We start from the raw sequence: 19883 nt of genomic DNA, 5'->3' as shown, positions 1-19883 counted from the left end.
TGAAAAATTCGGTTTCTACAACCCTGTTCTCTTTTTCTTCCTTTAAGTCATTTCTCATTTTGTTTTGATTGTTGTTTAATTCTGTTTGTCGACAGATAAATAATTTAATATTTTGAAGACAAAAACACAATATGAGTGACATCGAAAGTTTTGGCAAATTAACAGAGGAGTCGTTGAAACGGAAGGAAAAACTAAAACAGTTGAGGGAGAGAGTTAAGAGATCGTCGGAGCAGAAAAACAGTGAAGAATGTGGAGAAAATTTGGCACGGTATGTAATTTGGCATAAGACGGGAATACACGCGCACACCCGATTTTTTTCTTTGAAAGTTTTACCACAGGTAGGGCTCGTCCTGAAAACAAATACAGTTAGTCAACTATATTATTGCAAACGATAAACTTTTAAAAATTTAGATGTTTAATTAGGAATTACTACAAGAAATTCTATCAATAATGTTGGGCTTTTTGTAAATATCAGTTGATTTACCTGTTAATGACAACATCAAGCCAATAAATGCAGAAATCGGTTAGAAATAACAAAAACAACGGGCAAAAAGGATAGGTACCCGGTTTTTGTGGTGTCAACTAAATAATTGCAAAATGAATTAATGTGCAATAAAATCGTGGGGTTTCCCCCGCGATTTTTTGCATTTAAGGATTTTTAAGACTTTTATGGTATGTGAACATGTAGATCCATAATTTCTGATCATAAATTAATTTTTGTGTGTGTAGCATAGACGGTATATACAGAAAAACAGACAATCAGGTAAACGGTTTGGGAAAATATGGTACATTTGGTCTATTCCAATTCTAATAATGGTAAATCCGAAAGAGAAATCCCTAAAATCACCTCTCGTAAGCTGAGAAGTGTATACAACATCATATACCGCACCGAGAAAGAAGCCAGGCTCAAACTGAGTGCGTTACATGACAGGTCCAAAATAGTAACCACACGAATTGACTGTAGAATGATTAAAGAAATTAACGAAATAACCCAAAGCAGCACCCGAAAATAGCTTTTTTCTAATTAAAAATGATTTTGGAGTAATTGTGTCACATGGAAAAGTCAGAAAAGTGGTACATAATAACAAGCACTCATGACGAGTGACTAGGTAGAAACCATTGTCCTCCCATCACAATATATAGAAACTATTCAGACTTGTTATAGACAACTTTTCACGTCATCTTTAGTATTGGGATGTCGTTATATTTTCTGATGAGACTAAATTTATGTTGTACTATCACAATGGACCTAAAAGTATTGGGAAAACCCTTGAAAGCCCTGGAAAACGAAAATTTAATACATACCGTAAAGTTCGGAAAACTGTCAGTTATGGTATGGGGTTGTATACCAAGCAGTGACGTTGGCAAAATCCTGATTTTGGAAGAAACAATGGCATAGGAGGTTAATTTAGAGGTTTTAAGAAAAGAATTTACCTAAAGCGTCGAGAAATTTGGGCCTGTTGGCCCTGAAAATTCAAACAAATTGTGATATAAGTACTACCAAGACAACGACCCTAAGCATAAATCTAATTTATGTAGGACTTGGTTGTTATACAACTGTACCAAAGTCATTTCCATCCCGTTCCAGTGTCTAGATATTAACCCCATCTAAAATTCATAGGTACACCTGAAGGAAAAATTCGGGAATAGGTCGCCCACTAACCTGGGGGACTAAATAAAATGCAATAAACAAGAATGTCTAAAAAAACCATTGGAATATGACATTCCGAAACTTATTTATTAAATTCAGATACGTTTATAAGCTGTTTTTGATGCCAAATGTGTGTGCATACGAAATATTAGAACCAACTTTTCGAAAAATACCGTGAAAGACTGAAAAGTTGTGAATTTTGCAATTCTTTAGTTGACACAGTGTAAATAATGAGTTGTACTCATTTTTGTTAATTTTAAGAAAATGTTTAGTGAAATTTAGGTACTTTTTATTTTATTATATTAATAAACATGTGTAAGAATTGTATTGTTAACAAAAATATTAATAATGATATTTGTTTATACCAATAAAATGATGTTTTATTTAAAATTTTGTAATCATTTTGGTTTTGCAATAATTAAGTTGACTAACTGTATATATACCATCTCTGGGAAGTCCATACTTCCCGAGATATTGGCCCTTAAAGTTCCAAAAATAATAAATAATAATTAGAGAAAAATTAATAATTTAAAATAAACTTTTGTTACCGTTCCATAGGAGAAAGTCTTAAGGGGTAGTTTACACTATATGTAAATGTCATATGACATGAAATTTTCCATCGTTATATATTCGCTAATATGTGCAATATTGGAGATTTTCCTTACGCCATTTACTCTGTGGGTCCACACCAGCAAAAATGTAAAAATCTACGTCTCCACATTGCCTCCGTGGGTAGATATGGAATGGTTTTTTTCGTGTCATATGACATTGATAGATAGTGTAAACTACCTCTAAGTCCATTGCAAAAGAAAATTATAATTTAAAAGAACTTTATTGGCCTATATCTCGGGAAGTATGGACTTCTCAGAAATGCTATATATATTTTGTGTTCAGGACAAGGGCTAAACACGATCGTAATTTTTGATAAAAATCATAGAGTTTTTCCGAACTTTCCAAGACTATATCTAGGGAGAAACGGACTTCCCCACATGATATATTGGCGTAATCAGCATTCCAAGACCTACCTGTGGACAATATTTTATAATTTTCTGAGCCCAGCCACTAATTTTATTTTATGCCAAGGTGGTCACAACTATTAAAATAAAGCATATTGAATATGTAAGGCTGACTTCCGAAACTTCATAAAACTGATTTGTTTCAATTATTGCTCGTGCATTGTTAAAGTAGTATAAAATGCACACTATTGTAAAGTCTACCTAATGCATGGGTTTTCTACCTGATTCTTATTTTGTGTGTAAATGTACATCAGTGACGTATGGAGCGCATTAATTTTGTATCACTGCGATATGGAATAGAATGCAGAAGACATTAACAAAGCAACTGACGTTAAGGAAATCAGCCTAAGTAAAGTGTGTGACCAACAATTTTATAAGAACTGTTTTTGGACTGCTATTTCTTGCAAAAGAAATCTGTGTTCAGGTATAATATATGTAATAAAAATTGGTATAGTACCATACCATATATAACCATTTTTTAAACATGCAGACATTATTCCCATCGCTGTTGTTTTAATTTATTATTACTGGATAAATTTTGGGATTGTTAGCCAAGGAGTAAGGCGGCAGCAAAGACTATAGTTGCCGACCTCGCCACAGACCTTCAGTTCCTTTTTTTTGTGGATATGCTTCCCCAAATTATCTTTCAATAGCATATCGCCCGCTGGAATTATAAGAGCGACCAAAAAAATCTAATTGAGAAGGTTTTTTAGGTATCCCTATGTAACCCGAACAACCCGTGTTTGCAAAAAAGACAAACCCTCTCCACTATTATGAGCAGTTGATATTCAAAGAAAGCATCACAACAAACATATTTGGTTTGTGCATTAGTTGTTTAAAAAAATTAAAACATCAACGATGGAATATCCAGATTTTTTTTAAACATAAAATTGTAATATTTAAAAACGCTACCAATGTTCTAACAAACTATTACTATATTTTTTCAGACCGGTGTTTAGAAGTTACAAACCACAAAATGAAAATACAGTAGGTGAGATTATTCCACAAAAACCATCGGGAGATATAGAAAACGCCGTCGAAGAGCAATTGAGTTTGCTTCAGAATGCTGCTGTTGTAGAGGATATAGATATAGACAATTTGGCTCCACGTAAACCAGATTGGGATTTAAAACGGGACGTTGCGAAGAAATTGGAACGTCTGGATCGGAGGACTCAGAAGGCAATAGCGGAGTTAATAAGAGAACGACTGAAAAGTAACCAAGACGGTCAAGACATTTTTCAAGCTGTAAATGTCGCCACATCTCACATAGGAAATACAAAGGTGTAAAATATTTTTATTTTAAATTTATTAAAAACTATAAATAATAAATATGTATTAGCAATTGAAATTATTTCAAATTTATCCAATATTTTTCTGTTCCGCACCAAGTGGTTTTATTTTAGATTGCATGGAAGCGATTTCTGAAAAAAAAACAAAAAATATTCATATCGATGACCTCTAACATTGACTTTAAGGGACCGATAATGGATAGTAACTCAACTGTAATTACGTTGCCAGAACAGAAAATCTTACTAGTAAAATAAGTGCAACGGCAGAAATTTTTGTCTGAATTTTACAGTGTTTTGAACCTTCAGCTATTCATTTATTTGTAAAAAATATGAATTTTAATCCGGAAATGGAAATTTCTATAATTAGATTTGTTGGAGTTGGGTTGCTATCCGTAATAGATCCCTAAGAGGGTGACGTAGGGGATGGAAGATACCAAGGAACGGTCCTGACCGGTTTTAACATGGCAAAGCCCAGGATTTATCTTGGTCCCTCTTTCATCTCAAGTGGACACTGACCTCCCCGTGGTGTCACCTGGGGAACTGCCTTTAACATCCGTTAAAGGTAGTGAGCTAACATGTGCCGCGCGTTCACCCATAAGAACGTTAAAAACTTGGGTTTGGGCGTCGGGTTAGTAACCCTCCCCTAGAAAAAACAGTCTACTATGAAAAAACGAAAGAAAAGAAAAACAAACCCCTCTAAAGTTGACGAACCCCGCAAACGTTTTAAGGACCATGATCTGCGAATCTGCACCTGGAATGTTCGCACTCTTTATAGAGAAGGTGCAGTTTACGCGCTGGCAGATGTACTTGAAAAGTACAAGGCCGACATTACTGCCATACAGGAAATACGATGGACTGGCAAAGATGTCACAACAACACCTAAAGGTGACGCACTGTATTATAGCTGCCATGACACAAAGCATGAGTTTGGTTGCGGATTTGTAGTTAGTCGGAGACTAAAACATCTGGTATCCAGCTTCACTCCAGTGAATGAAAGACTTGCTACAATTCGATTAAAAGCAAAATTCTTCAACATCAGCTTAATCTGCGCTCATGCTCCAACCGAAGATAAGGACGAACAGACCAAAGATATATTCTACGAGTGCTTAGAAGAAACATATGACCGTTGTCCTGCCCATGACATTAAAATTGTTCTAGGCGATTTTAATGCCAAGATTGGAAAGGAGAATATCTTTGGACAAACAGTCGGGAAATTCAGTCTACATAGTGAAACATCAGACAATGGAATGAGGCTGATAGACTTCGCAGCGGCAAAAAACATGGTAGTTAGCAGTACCAGATTTAAGCATCTCGATATTCATAAGGGCACTTGGCTGTCTCCAGACCAAAGAACAATAAATCAAATTGATCATGTTGTGATAGATGGAAGACATTCATCGAGCGTGTTGGATGTACGATCGTTCCGAGGAGCAAACATAGATTCGGACCATTACCTCGTTGCAGCAAAGGTACGTACCCGTCTAAACGTTGCAAATAAAGCACGGACGGACACAACACGAAAGTTGGACATCGCTAAGCTGCAAACACAACAGATAGCCACAGCATATTCCACTCAACTGACCCACATGCTTAATGAAAGCGCTTCTCGTCCCGATAACATATCAGCACAATGGCAAAACATTGCCCACTCCATGCAAACAGCCGCAAAATCAGTACTTGGATACCAGAGACCTCCACCAAAGAATCCATGGTATGACCAGGAGTGCCGTGCTGCTACCGAAGAAAAAAATGCGGCATATAGGGCTACTTTACAATCAGTAGCAACGCGTAGCGCACGAGAGAGGTATCGGGAGAAAAGGAAAGAGGAGAAACGTCTTTTCCGCAGGAAAAAGAGAGAGATGGAGAAGAGGGAGTGTGAACAAATAGAGATGTACAGGAGACAGAACGAAGTTCGAAAATTCTACCAAAGAGTGAAGCATCAAACTGATGGCTTTGGTACAGGCATGTCCTCCTGTAGAGACCAACAAGGAAATTTGGTAACTGATACAGATAGTGTGCTCAGGATATGGAAAGAACATTTTTCCAAACTGTTGGTATCCGATAGCACTGAAGACGGCGAAGATACCACAGATCCAATCCCAGAAGATGGTATTGAATGTATACCGCCCAGCCAAGATGAGGTAAGGACAGCAATAAACCGGCTGAAGAATAATAAGGCGGCAGGAGCAGATGGCCTACCAGCCGAGCTGTTCAAAACCGGAGGCGACACGCTGATAAGGTGTATGCATCAGCTAGTTAGCACCATCTGGCAGGAAGAACGCGTACCCGACGATTGGAACGTGAGCATCCTATGTCCAGTCCACAAGAAGGGTGATAAGACTGTGTGCTCCAATTACAGGGGCATAAGTCTGCTCCCTATTGCATATAAGATAATATCTGGCATATTGTGTGAGAGACTAAAGCCTATGGTCAATGAAATTATTGGACCCTACCAGTGCGGCTTTAGACCTGGCAAATCCACCATTGACCAGATATTTACTTTGAGACAAATCCTGGAAAAGACCCAAGAAATGCAGATCGACACCTTCCATCTTTTCGTCGATTATAAAGCAGCATTCGACAGCCCTATACGTTCAAAGGTGTTCCAAGCCATGTCTGATTTTGGTATTCCTGCAAAGCTCATTCGGCTTTGTAGAATGACATTAACTGAGACGAGATCCTCAGTTAAAATAGGAAAGAACCTCTCCGAAGAGTTTATTACCAAAAGAGGTTTCAGACAAGGAGACGGCCTGTCGTGTGATCTATTCAACATCCTGCTGGAAAAGGTCATACGAGACGCGAAGGTCAAAAGAAATGGAACGATATACACGAACAGCCATATGTTACTGGCTTATGCCGACGACATTGACATCATGGGTCGATCGGAAAAGGAAGTAACTGACACCTTTGCAAAAGTCGAAAGAGAATCTGCTAAAGTTGGTCTGGCAGTAAACGGCGAAAAAACCAAGTTGATGGTATCAACGCGTAATATGTCCACAAACCCCGCACCATCTGTGAATGTTGGTACCTACAATTTTGAGGTAGTAAAGGACTTCGTCTACCTCGGCACCGCCATAAACACAACAAATAACATCAGTTGTGAAATACGAAGAAGAATAGTGTTGGCTAACAGATGCTACTTTGGGCTGAGTAAGCAGTTTAGGAATAAAGCCACCTCTCGTCAAACAAAAGTAACACTTTACAAAACACTGATACTACCCGTGCTAATGTATGGTTCCGAAGCATGGGTACTTGCTCAAGCAGATAAGGCAGTGCTTGGTGTGTTCGAGAGAAAAATTCTTCGAAAGATCTACGGGCCAATCTGTGTTGACGGCGAATATCGGCGTCGTATGAACAACGAGCTGTATCAACTATACAATGACATCAATGTAGTTGAACGAATCGAGATACAACGACTGCGATGGCTAGGCCATGTTATAAGAATGAGTGATGATGAACCCGCAAAAAAGGCGTATAAATACGGGCCGCATGGAGGTTCTCGCAGATCTGGAAGGCCAAAGCTTCGTTGGAGCGAACAAGTGAAACGAGATATCAGAAAGTTACATATCCCAGATTGGGAAAATACAGCAGCAAACAGAGAGGATTGGAGATTTTTTCTTAGTTCGGCTTATGGAACAAATGTTCTGTAAAAGGCCAGCTAAGTAAGTAAGTAAGTAAGTAATAGATCCCTAAGATGGCCTTAACGGAAAAGATAAACCGAAATAAGTATGGCTGATTTCTGAAACGTACCAACACAATGCAACTTTTAGACTTTGTAACATACATATTTCAGATGTACACTAATGAATTGTTCCTACGTTACAACTGTATGTATGTATGGTATGTATTTTGTGGCAACCCGCTGAATAACTATCAGAGTGGCAGCACACAAATATAACCAGTTGATCTGGCATCGCTTATAAAATATATAAAAAAATGTTAGTTTTAGTTTTTCTGATGCAATCGCATTGTTTTATGTTTTTATTAAAATAGTTAACTGAATTGGAGTAAACAATCTTGAATTAATTGTTAGTGTTTTATTTGGCTATTTAGGCGGTTGTTACAGTGGCGACGAGGTAAATATGGAAAAAAGGAAACAAACAACTCGCGTATGCGAATGAATGAAATTCTTTGGAAATGAAATCCGAATTGATGTGAATGATTTTATTTAAAATTTCAGATTGTCAGTTAGGCAAACAAATTCTGTGTTTTAGTTTAAAGAACTAAAATAAGAATAAGCACAAGCGGTGCGAGAAAATTCTGTGTTCCAAGTTGGAATAAGATCTGGGCCAGTTGGGCAAATGTACGATACGATCAATCGTGAGTTGTTGAATATAATGTCGCAAAGACAGTGAATGTTTTATAAAAACAGTTTATTTGTTTGTTTTAGGAAACAATAACATTGTTTTCAAACATGAATGAGACAAATGGAATAAGGCCATTTCTGTGCGAAGCGATTGACAAGTCGCTTATTCGTACTGAGTGGGAAAAATGGCTCAGGTCATTTACTTTTTACCTTGATGCAGAGGAAATAACAGATGTGGTCAAGAAAAAGAATAAACTTTTGCATTACGGTGGAACTCAATTGCAGGAAGTTGTGTATAACATACCAGGTGCCTTGACTTGTGCAGAAAAAGAAGATGCTTACAAAATATTAGTTGACAAATTGACTGATTATTTTTCACCGGAGAGGAATTCCACATTTGAAAGACATTTATTTCGATCATTGAAAGCAGAATCTAATGAAAGCTTTAATAAATTCTTGTTAAGAACACGACAACAGGCTTCGAAGTGCGTGTTTGGAACAACAAAGGATGAAATTTTGGAAATTAGTATCAAAGATAAGTTGATTGACGCCTGGGCACCTGCGGATTTGAAAAAGAAGATTTTAGAAAAAGAGCACACCTTGAAAGAAATAATTGAAATTTGCCAAATCCATGAACAAATTAATGCTCAAACACAATCAATGAATGCCCCAAGCACGAGCGCGGAAATCAATAAAATTTCTGATAACCGTGAATGTTTTAGATGTGGACAGAGCAGCCATGACGGAAACAGTATGAACTGTCCAGCCAGGAAAATGAAATGCAACAAATGTGCCATGTTAGGCCATTTTGCCCGTAAATGTCGTACTACCTCAAACAAACGAAAGTTTTCAACATTTGATAATAGAAATACAAAGCGCCGAGATTTTGGGTTTAACAAAATACGATATATTGATGGCCAATCGGAAGACGTGAATGCTAATTATTCCAAATCAAATGATGACTGCTGTTTTAAGATATTTAATGAAGGAGAATCTGGGGCTGAGATAATTCAGTGTTTTATAGGTGGCAAGCAAATAAGTATGTTGATTGATTCAGGATCAAAACACAATCTGCTTTGTGAGGATGATTGGAATTTGTTGAAGGATGAAAATGCAGTCATGTGGAATATTCGGTTTGAGTCAGATCACCAATTTAGAGCATATGCTGGCAATGCGGCACTAAAGATAAAAGTGGTTTTCGAAGCTGTTATTGGGATTAAGTGTAGCTCGAATTTGATGTCAACTTTTTATGTCATTGAGCATGGCGAGCGATCGTTGCTTGGTAAAGATACTGCCATAAAACTGGGCGTGTTGAAGCTGGGTATCGGCATTAATCATGTTGAGAAATTGGAACCTTTCAATAAAATTGCTGGAATAAAAGTAAACTTGTCTATTGACACCACCGTGAGACCTATCCAACAACCATTACGCCGGGTGCCTGTTGCGGTTGAGGATAGGGTCGAGGCGAAAATTAATGAGGCGTTAGCTCTGGATATTATTGAACCGGTTATTGGTCCTAGCGCTTGGATATCTCCTGTGGTAGTTGTCTTCAAGGAAAACGGCGACATTCGGCTGTGCATTGATATGAGACGTGCAAATACAGCAATTTTGAGAGAAAATTATCCATTGCCAACTTTCGATAGTTTTATGACGAGACTACAAGGTGCGCAATTCTTTTCGAGGCTTGACCTTAAAAATGCCTATCATCAATTGGAGTTAGAAGAGGAAAGCCGCTATATAACAACATTTATAACTTCGAAAGGTTTATTTAGATACAAAAGACTGTTATTTGGTGTGAACTCAGCTCCCGAAATATTCCAGAAAGCTATGGAAAGTATTTTGGCCCCGTGTAAGAATGCGCTAAACTATTTGGATGATATAATAGTCTTCGGCGCAACTGAAGAGGAACATGATAAATATTTGCAAGAAGTTCTTAACACCTTTAAAAGCTTCAATGTAGCCATCAATAAAGACAAATGCTTATGGAAGGTACAAAATTTAAAATTTCTGGGCCATATCCTATCAACAAATGGCATAAGCGCTGACCCTAATAAAATCGATAGTGTGCTAAATTTTCGAGCACCGAACTCACGTGAGGAGACTCGTAGTTTTCTTGGTCTGGTTACCTATTTAGGTAAATTTATACCAGATTTAAGCGATTTGGTTGAACCTTTAAGAGCAGCCACGAAAGCCAACGAGAAGTTTATTTGGACCACTAGACAAAATGATGCATTTCTAAAACTCAAGGAAAAATTGATTGCGCTTCCAACACTTACTTATTTTTCACCGAACCGACGCACGAGATTAATTGCTGATGCCAGCCCTGTGGCTTTGGGAGCGGTTCTAATTCAATTCACTGGAGACACTCCGTATGTTGTCTCTTTTGCAAGTAAGGCGCTGTCTGAAATTGAGCGCAGATATTCGCAAACTGAGAAAGAGAGCCTGGCTCTGGTGTGGGCTGTCGAGCGATTTTACTATTACTTAGCAGGGATTCAATTTGAGCTGGAGACGGACCACAAGCCTCTCGAGGCAATTTTTAAACCAACATCGAAGCCGCCGGCTCGTATCGAGCGTTGGGTTTTGCGCCTGCAGTCTTTTAACTTCAAAATTATTTACAAAGCGGGAAAACATAACATAGCAGACTCATTATCCAGACTCTGTAATCTGGATACAGCTGTTACTTTTGATAAGCCATGCGAATTCAGCATTTGTTCTATCATAGAAAATTCAGTACCACAGGCTTTAACCGTTTTGGAAATTGTACAAAATAATAGCAAAGATGATGAGCTTATGCAGGCAGTGGAATGCGTAAATAGCGAAGATTGGAGTACAGCTACTAAGAACAGGTATTATCCATTTCGATTTGAGCTCAGTATTTTAGGAAATTTGCTGCTAAGAGGTACGCGACTTGTGATTCCTGCAAGCCTTAGACAGCGAGTGCTAGATCTAGGCCACGAAGGCCATCCAGGCGAAACCGTGATGAAGCGCAGAATTCGATCGAAGATTTGGTGGCCTTTGGTCGATAGAGATATAGAGAAATACGTGAAAAGCTGTCGTGAATGTATGTTGGTATCTCGGCCAATACCACCTGCTCCTATGAATAGACGGACCATGCCAGACAGTCCCTGGGCTTGTGTAGCAATGGATTTATTGGGCCCGTTGCCAAATCACGATTTTGTATTTGTAGTTATTGACTACTATTCACGATATCACGAGCTAAAATTTATGAAGAAGATAACGTCAACAGAAATTATTGATTTTCTCGAGGAAATATTTGCCCGACATGGATATCCCAAATCAATAACTGCAGATAACGGTCGCCAATTTGTGAGCGAAGAATTCAAGACTTTTTGCGGCACTAATAATATCAACTTGATGACATCACCGCCTTATTGGCCCCAAGCTAATGGAGAGGTCGAAAACTTGAACCGCTCTCTTGTAAAACGTCTTCAGATTGCTCATTCGCAGGGTTTGGACTATGAAAAGGAAATTCGTAAATTTATCCTCATGTATAATGTCACTCCCCATGGCACAACAGGGAAAGCTCCATCGGAACTTATTTTTAATCGGGTCATTAGAGATAAGATTCCATCGCTGAATGACGTTGAAGAGAATGTTATCGACTCTGAAGCCAGAGACAATGACATTGCAAATAAGGATAAAGGGAAACAGAGAGCCGATTCTGACAGAAATGCGGTCGATTGCAACATCAGAGTTGGTGATAAAGTACTGCTGCGAAATACTCTCCCCTCTAATAAATTATCCACTACCTTTGGGCAAACTGAATACGAAGTAACGGAGCGAAAGGGCAATGATGTCGTGATATCAGGAGAAGGCAGAGTGTATCGCAGAAACATTACTCATGTCAAGAAAATTCCAACTGATTCATCGCTACCATCTTTAGCAAGACCCACTGGGACTTCGGTTGCAGATCCAGAACATCTTGAACTCCATCATGATCCGGGTGCCGCCAACGATTGTCTTCCCACCAAAGAATCATCACCGGAACTATCATCAAAATCGCCTAACTTAGATACGGGAGGATCCAGGCCGAAAGTAACGATGAAGCTTAAAAAAAATAGAGGAGGGATGTGGCAACCCGCTGAATAACTATCAGAGTGGCAGCACACAAATATAACCAGTTGATCTGGCATCGCTTATAAAATATATAAAAAAATGTTAGTTTTAGTTTTTCTGATGCAATCGCATTGTTTTATGTTTTTATTAAAATAGTTAACTGAATTGGAGTAAACAATCTTGAATTAATTGTTAGTGTTTTATTTGGCTATTTAGGCGGTTGTTACATATTTAATATAATAAATTTATTTTAAATAACCAAATTTTACATAAACGCAGTCAAATGACATGTTTCTTTTTTGACAATGTCAGTGTTGCCACAAATATTTGCTTCGTCCATGATACAATAAGAAGGCAGCATTATGAGCCCAGCTGATGGTAACATAAAGGCCTCCACTCATTTATCAGTCTGTGCCGTCAGTCCGATGAACCAACCCTTTGTCCCAATTTACATTAAGGCCCCCACTCATTAGTCAGTCTGACTGCCAGCATTTATGGTAGTATGTGTAAATTTTTGAAATTTTGAGAATGTATATGTGAGTTTTTGAAGACTGATGAAAATCAAAATAGTTTTGATTTCGAAATGAACCCCCATCAGTCTGGGTGAATTGTGTTTATTTTCAAATTGCCAATAAACAATTTTGAAAAACAGAAAATAATGTTGGTGTAGGAACACAAAAAACGTTGAATTAATTAATTTTTGGAGGAGAAACACAAGATTTTTAGACTTGACTGATGGATTGTGCCACACACTTGTCAGTCACACATACCGAAAGGGTTCATCGGACTGACGGCACAGACTGATAAATGAGTGGGGGCCTTTAGGCGAGTTTACTTGCGGCAATTGTCAGTTTGATGGAGAGAGAGGTGAGGTATATGGTAACCCTTTGCCTCTCAACACCCTCTCTGACCCACAAACTGACAATTGCCGCAAGTAAACTCACCTAATGTAAATTGGGACTTTCTGTATGTGTGACTGACAAGTGTATAGCACGAACCACGAATCACGAATCAGTCAAGCCTAAAAATCTATAATTTCTCCTCCAAAAATGAATGAATTCTACGTTTTTTGTGTTCCAACACCAACATTATTTTCTGTTTTTCAAAATTATTTATTGACAATTTGAAAATAAACACAATTCACCCAGACTGATGGGGGTTCATTTTTCATCAGTTTTGGAAAACTCACACATACATTCTCAAAATTTCAAAAATTTACACATATTACCATAAATGCTGGCAGTCAGACTGACTAATGAGTGGGGGCCTTAATGTGTCAATTGCATTGAATTTATGTCAAATTTTGACATCTTATGGCTTTACCTAATTAACTACAGGTTGCGTGTGCGTTCAAAAAAAAAAAAAAAAAAAAAAAACAAAAAAAAAATACATGTATTTGTTTTTGTTGTCAATTTGAAATACAATTTGAAACACGCAACTAATTAGGTAAAGCCTTTATGTTACCAAAAACGGCAGTTGCTGCTACCTTCTTATTGTATCATGGCTTCGTCTTTTTACGATTTATGGAAATGGTGGACCCAAAAAATTAAAATTTCAATTTTTGGCTTCAACACCTGACATTGTCTGGTCATTAAACGGACAAAAAAAAATTTTTAAATAAAATCGATCGATGAAGGACAAGTTTATGATGTCCTTGATGAGTTCACAAAATTATATGACAATCGGTTCATTAGTTTTTGAGCAAAAGTTGTACCGTTTCCAAAAAATCATTTCAAGAAAAACGCGTTTTAAGTTTCTATGCTACATACAAATCACAATGAATTTTTCCCTTCCAATACTCATATCTCAGTCAATTTTGGTCCGATGGATTGTTATACAACATATTCTATACTTACGGTGACCAACCGTACTCTATTATAGAGTACAGTACTCTATTTTAGGCGTGCGTACTTTAGTTTTTTAACGTACTCTATTTGTCCTCTATTTTAAGTGGACGTACTCTATGTCCTCTATTTTTGAATTGTTTCAGAATACATGTGAATGCAATTTTTTATGACTTTTTTAATAAATTCTACCAAACTTTTGTTAGGAGATTATTTTTATCTGAAAGGTCACACCTTGAACTAATTTCGAATTGTTTCGTTGGAAAAATATTGAAGTGTTTTCTGACAAATGCCCGCCTACGAAACACTGTTTTTACTGAAGCAGTTTGCGGTGCCCACTGTAGCTTAAAAACGAATAAACCTATCAGAAAATATTTTTGTGGGTTCATTAAAAACCAAATAATCTTGTCCTTAAGAAAAACGGAATTAAAAAATATTCACCATTTTTTAGGTGAACTGTCAAAGTCAAAATTTCGATTTTGGATAGTTTTTCGCTACAAATCTGTCAAAAAATTTAAAAAAGTTCTCGCTTAAGGACAAAATTTTGTATTTATAATAATCCTAAAAAATCTTATGATGATCGGATCATCCGTTTTCGAGCTTTCAAAAATGCGTTTGAAGTTTTTTTTTCATTCATAGGTAAGTAGTGAATTAAGCTGGTATTGGACCCTTTTAGAGGGTAACGAAATTCATTCGACTTTCAATGCCATTACAATGCCAGACCCATAAAAATACTTAAAATATATGAAGGAATTGAATTTCCCATCAGGTAAACATTCCTATGTATAATACAGAACAAGTATAATACAAATAACCTCATATCTCAGGCAATTTTTGTCCGATCGGCTCGGACAACATATTCTATTCTACCTCTACTCTAAAAACATCAAATAAAATATTTCTATTTTTTAAATTTGCAATTGGCTATAACCCCTTAAAGTTAGTAGAATTTTTTGTTAAAATATCATAAAATTCCCGTCCTCTTTTTGATCAGTAACTTTTCATCAACGTGTACATGTACTCTTTTTTCATCCAAAAATATTGGTCACCGTATCTATACTACTTATACTTTAAAATAGACCAATCGTTTTTTTTTCGGTTTTCTGAAAGTCCCCCATTAACAAAATAAAATAAAAAAAACTTTTTTACTCGAATTTGTTCTTAAGATACAATGACGATCTATCCCGTGGGAGACACGAATGTCTCGTGTCGATGCCGCGTATAGAAAAAAGTATGTAGTTATTATACTCAGAAAATATGTCCAGCATTTTGTTGAGTCGACTAAATACGTGGCTTCCACAACAGATCAATACATGTGTATTTATCCCTCTTTTCTAAAGAACTTTTATTTTGTACATACGTTTAGAGTACTTTGCATCCAACGCTGTCGCATATTTCCTCATCGAGTCCAGCTCTTTGGGTATTTCTGTCCTCAAAACATCTACCGTTTGTTTAAGGAATGCTATTTGATCGTCTTTCTCTTTAATTTGGACATTTTTCGCCGTTATAGCTTGTTCTTGTTGTAAAGCAACTTCGGTACGCCAGTTTATTGCTTTCTTCAGCTTATTTAATTCTTGACTTTGCTTCAAAATAATTTGATTGGCTTTAGAAATTTCCTCCGTGGCTATTTCCAAGGCTTGTCTTTTTGTATGGCTTATTTTCTTTTCAGCCTCCAGTTCAGCCATCAATTCAGCCTTGCTTTTCTCATATTTTTTTAGAGATTCCTTCAGGTCGTTGATTTCTTTTTTGTAATCTTGTAAATGCATTTCATGCTTACGCTCACTATTCTTTAGTGACGATGTTTCCTGTTGTAGTTTTTCATTTAGCTCCTTAATGTTTGTATATTTCGCCCTCATTTCGTTTAAATCGTCGTTCAACATGTCGGTGCGTTTTTGGTCCTGCCTATTAACCAAATGTTAAATATACATATGTATGTATGTACGTATATAAAAAATAGGACTTGCAATAAATTTTTCGTTATGTGCAATGATTAGTTGACTTACAGCCTTTCATTTTGTATAGATTGTTTTTCCAGAACAATTTTGTCCATTTGTTTTTGAAGGGATAACAATGCGTTACGACTTTTTTCGTTATCTTGCTGTCGCAGTTCGCTACATGTCCTTAGTTTTTCCTGTAATTGATGAATTTCCTCGGCGTGCTTCTGATTTGTATTCCGGGCAGTTTCAAAAATATTTTCTCTGAGCTTTTTACATTCCTCTTCCATTATTTCAATTTTTTGATTTCTAGTGAGTAGTTCGTTTTGCAGTTGCTGGTTGCCTTGCTCCTGAAGTAACAACTTCTTCTGGAAATAAAACCAAATGAGACAAATTTATTCTTTGGTTTGCAGGTTACTTTATATGAATATACCAAATAGAGTCAGCGATATTTGTCATTACTATCAACATTTAAAAAATCATACATTTTGTACAGCTTATCGTCTTTTCCAATAACTCTATTTGACCATTGGCCACCATGTTAATGGTCAAATATCAAAGACCAGACACCTCCCATATCTCGAGAAGCCCAAACTTTCCGGTGATAGCTAGATGCACAACTATCTCTTAGTCGATAAATGTAAAAAAGATACCATTTTTCTATATTATCCACAGTCATTATATACTCTTTAGCAGAACATCCAAGTTGAAAAATGACATAAAATTAGAAATGTATGGGAACAAATTGAATACTCTCCCGCTGATTTTTGTTTGAAACTGTAAATTATTTACGGCTGGCCTTCGGGATTTAGAAATTCCGGAACAAGAAGGGAATACGATCGCACACCCGTTTTTTTTTTTTTTTTTGAAATTTTTACCACAGGTAGGTCTCGTTGCCCTGAACACAAAAATATATATATCGTCTAGATGTAGTCCATACTTCCCGAGATATAGGCCATTAAATTTCCAAATTTTCTTTTCCTATGGACAGGGGCAAATCTAGGGTACGGGAACAAAAATTTATTTTAAATTATAAATGTTTCTCAAAATTTTCTTTTAAATTAATTTTTTCTAAATAGACGGCCTTCGGCCGTGGATTTAAGACTTTCACCTATGGACAAGTGAAATCTAGGGAATGGAAACAAAACTTTATTTTATATTATTAATTTTTCTCAAATTAGACGGCCTTCAGCTGCATATTTTTGGAACTTTAAAGGCCTATATCTCGGGAAGTATGGACTACATCAGGGCAACGAGACCTACCTGTGGTAAAAAATTTCAGAAGAATCGGGCGTGCGCGTGTAAGCCCGTCTTAAGCCGAAATTCCTTCATAAATTGTAATTTTATCCGAGCAGCACCCCTTCACACAACGGAATATTCGAACGGAACTTCAAAGGTTCATATTTCTGGAAGTATAGACTACCCCTAACGATCTTTATATTTTTGTAATCAGGTAGAAAGATCTACCTTACCTGGGAGAGTATTCCATTTTTTTGCAATGTGTGACTTGTGTTGCATTGTACTGTGCAATTTATTACCTGTATTGCTTCCAAAATATTGTTCATGTAAAATAAGACAACATTAAGTGGTGCTCTGCGACACGGCAAGCTCAGATGAACTAAATTTTTAAATGATCTCTTTTCCACAAATTGAATTTGAAAGTCGTCCATGGTATCATCGCTGATATTTATTATTCGTTTCTCCTTCTGTGGCCCAAGTAAGTTCAATTCCAATTTCCCTGCATGGCACTCCTTCAGCAAATGCACAACGTTCTCCACAAAACCCGTAAAACTGACATGCAAGGATTGGTCCTGTTTCAATTCCTGGAAAGAATTACTATCAACTGTGCTAATGTACATTTTCCGCTGGTCGCCTTTTTCCGTCAATCGCAATTGCTATATGAAATCAGTACAAATATTAGTATCATTTTAAATGTATGACTTGTTTCTTCTTACAATCAATTCCTTGAAATCAATCTTTTCCGCAAAAACATAGCAAAGCCTTTTTTGTTGGGAATCGCCACGGAATGTGACCATTACCTCTTCCGTTGGTATTACACATTCAATGTTTTTGCTATTATTAACGTTAACGAAACAATCGAAGTCTTCCGCAATCTTCCGCGGTAAATATGAGTTTTGGAACATTTTTAAAATTTAACCAAACAACTACTAATTAATCAACAACTATCGACTAGTCGACTACTTGTATTAGCAAACCAAAGTTGTAATCGAAAAGTCCACTTTCGATTTATGAAAGAACATGGCGCAATTACCGATATTATGCTTGGTTTACATTTACGAAATCAACTCGATTTCAACTGTCAATTCCTTTGCGTATACGTCAAATGAAAACTCATATTAAATTAGAGCTGGCAAAAATCGATGCCACTATCGATAATATCGATTATTTTTTAAAAAATCAATATCGACAGATAGTTTTGTCTATCGATATTATCGGATTAAAAACCACTAACCTAAAATTCGTTGAAATAAATATAAATTTCGCGGTATTTCGGTTTTGTGGATGCGAGAAAGTAAGCCCGTATTCTCACATACAAGCACATTTTGCGTTCCCGTACACAAAATTTATATGAAAATCGTTTACGACTTTTAACACTTTATAAAGTACGGGAACAGGCCAACAATTTTTAAAGAAAAGTAAACAGTTTTTTGTTGTATTTTTATACAATAAAAGCAAGTGTTTTTTCCCATTTATATTTCTGTGAACTACTTGTGCAAAATGTCAACAAAAGAATAGACATTTCCGCCAAATGAATGGAGGGGTACACACGATCAATTTTGACGTCGATATTTCGGAAATATCGATAAATGTAAAACTGTCCAGCAACCACAAAATATTTGGTGGTTGCCTGATGACTGACAAAAATGAACGGCCACACTGGCAAGCAACCGATTATTTGAGCAAAACTGATAGTCAAAACTAATCGTGTGTACCCACTTAAAGAGGTGTTTACACTATCTATGAATATCATATGAGATGTCAAATTTGCTACCTGTGAATGTTGTACACATTTGGTATGTTCCCGTACTACACATTTCTACACATTTTTACTCCGATAACCGATTTTTCCTTTATGTTATCGAAAAAAATAGTAAAAATGTGTAGAAATGTGCAGTACTGGAACAGACCAATTAGCTCTGTTCCTTTACGTGCAAGAATCTTCAAGTTTTACCACCTTTTACTCGAAAAGCGTTCCTTTACTTTAGACACCGTACAATTCATATGGGAGCAGTTTACAACTTTTACTACTTTTGCCGGTTTTACTATTTTCAAAAGTAAAGGAACAGACCAATTGTGTGACCACTATGAAAATTTTAATTTATCAAACAGATGTGGCAACTCATATGTAAATTTTTCATTTAGAGAGCTCTCTATTCGCCCATGTATTTTCGTATGCAGTTGAGAAATTAATTATTAAAAGAAAACAATTTTACCAAAAAATTAAGGAAATAGGCAAAGAAAACGAAAATGTGAGTGCGATTAAAGTTTTTAACAATATAAATTGTGTTATTTGCGTGATTTGTGTATATTTTGTGGTCATATGAAATTGTATGCTAGTGTGAACTCAAAAATTAAAGTGGTATGGACTTTGACAAACATAAAGGATGTCGACTGGATAAAAGAAGTGACAGCTCATATGACGTTGATAGATAGTGTAAACACCCCTTTAATAAACGGCCACATGGGCAAGCAATATAGTGGGCAAAAAATCGATGGCACTATCGATAAAATCGATTATTTTTTA

The 19883-nt window shown here is 36.6% G+C and overlaps 3 protein-coding genes across 5 annotated transcripts; 2 read left to right on the top strand and 1 right to left on the bottom strand.

The window, feature by feature from the left end:
* The first annotated feature begins 43 nt into the window (after positions 1-43).
* On the top strand, positions 44-4015 carry LOC141390215 (coiled-coil domain-containing protein 12-like). Its single transcript, XM_073962991.1, has 2 exons — positions 44-268; positions 3615-4015. The coding sequence occupies exons 1-2, from the start codon at positions 132-134 to the stop codon at positions 3952-3954; spliced, it is 477 nt and encodes a 158-aa protein (XP_073819092.1). The 5' UTR covers positions 44-131; the 3' UTR covers positions 3955-4015.
* LOC141390213 (spindle assembly abnormal protein 6 homolog) lies at positions 3957-18365 on the bottom strand. Of its 3 annotated transcripts, none has more exons than XM_073962989.1 (5): positions 18073-18365; positions 17656-17940; positions 16187-16485; positions 15544-16085; positions 3957-4088 (listed from the first exon to the last, which is right to left on the bottom strand). In XM_073962989.1, exons 1-5 carry the CDS (start codon positions 18259-18261, stop codon positions 4027-4029), a joined length of 1377 nt encoding a protein of 458 aa, XP_073819090.1. In that variant the 5' UTR covers positions 18262-18365; the 3' UTR covers positions 3957-4026. The 3 variants fall into 3 exon arrangements, with proteins under 3 accessions (XP_073819090.1, XP_073819089.1, XP_073819088.1); XM_073962988.1 differs by having other exon boundaries at positions 16187-16482; positions 17656-18012; positions 18073-18360; XM_073962987.1 differs by having other exon boundaries at positions 17656-18012; positions 18073-18353.
* Positions 4372-7982, top strand: LOC141390212 (uncharacterized). Its single transcript, XM_073962985.1, has 2 exons — positions 4372-7630; positions 7750-7982. Exon 1 carries the CDS (start codon positions 4619-4621, stop codon positions 7604-7606), a length of 2988 nt encoding a protein of 995 aa, XP_073819086.1. The 5' UTR covers positions 4372-4618; the 3' UTR covers positions 7607-7630; positions 7750-7982.
* Positions 18366-19883: the final 1518 nt, after the last annotated feature.

The sequence above is a fragment of the Musca autumnalis genome, unplaced genomic scaffold (assembly GCF_047663935.1).
Source record: "Musca autumnalis isolate F117 unplaced genomic scaffold, ASM4766393v1 scaffold_1, whole genome shotgun sequence".
Lineage (NCBI taxonomy): Eukaryota > Metazoa > Arthropoda > Insecta > Diptera > Muscidae > Musca > Musca autumnalis.
This window is presented reverse-complemented; position numbering and strand designations above follow the sequence as displayed.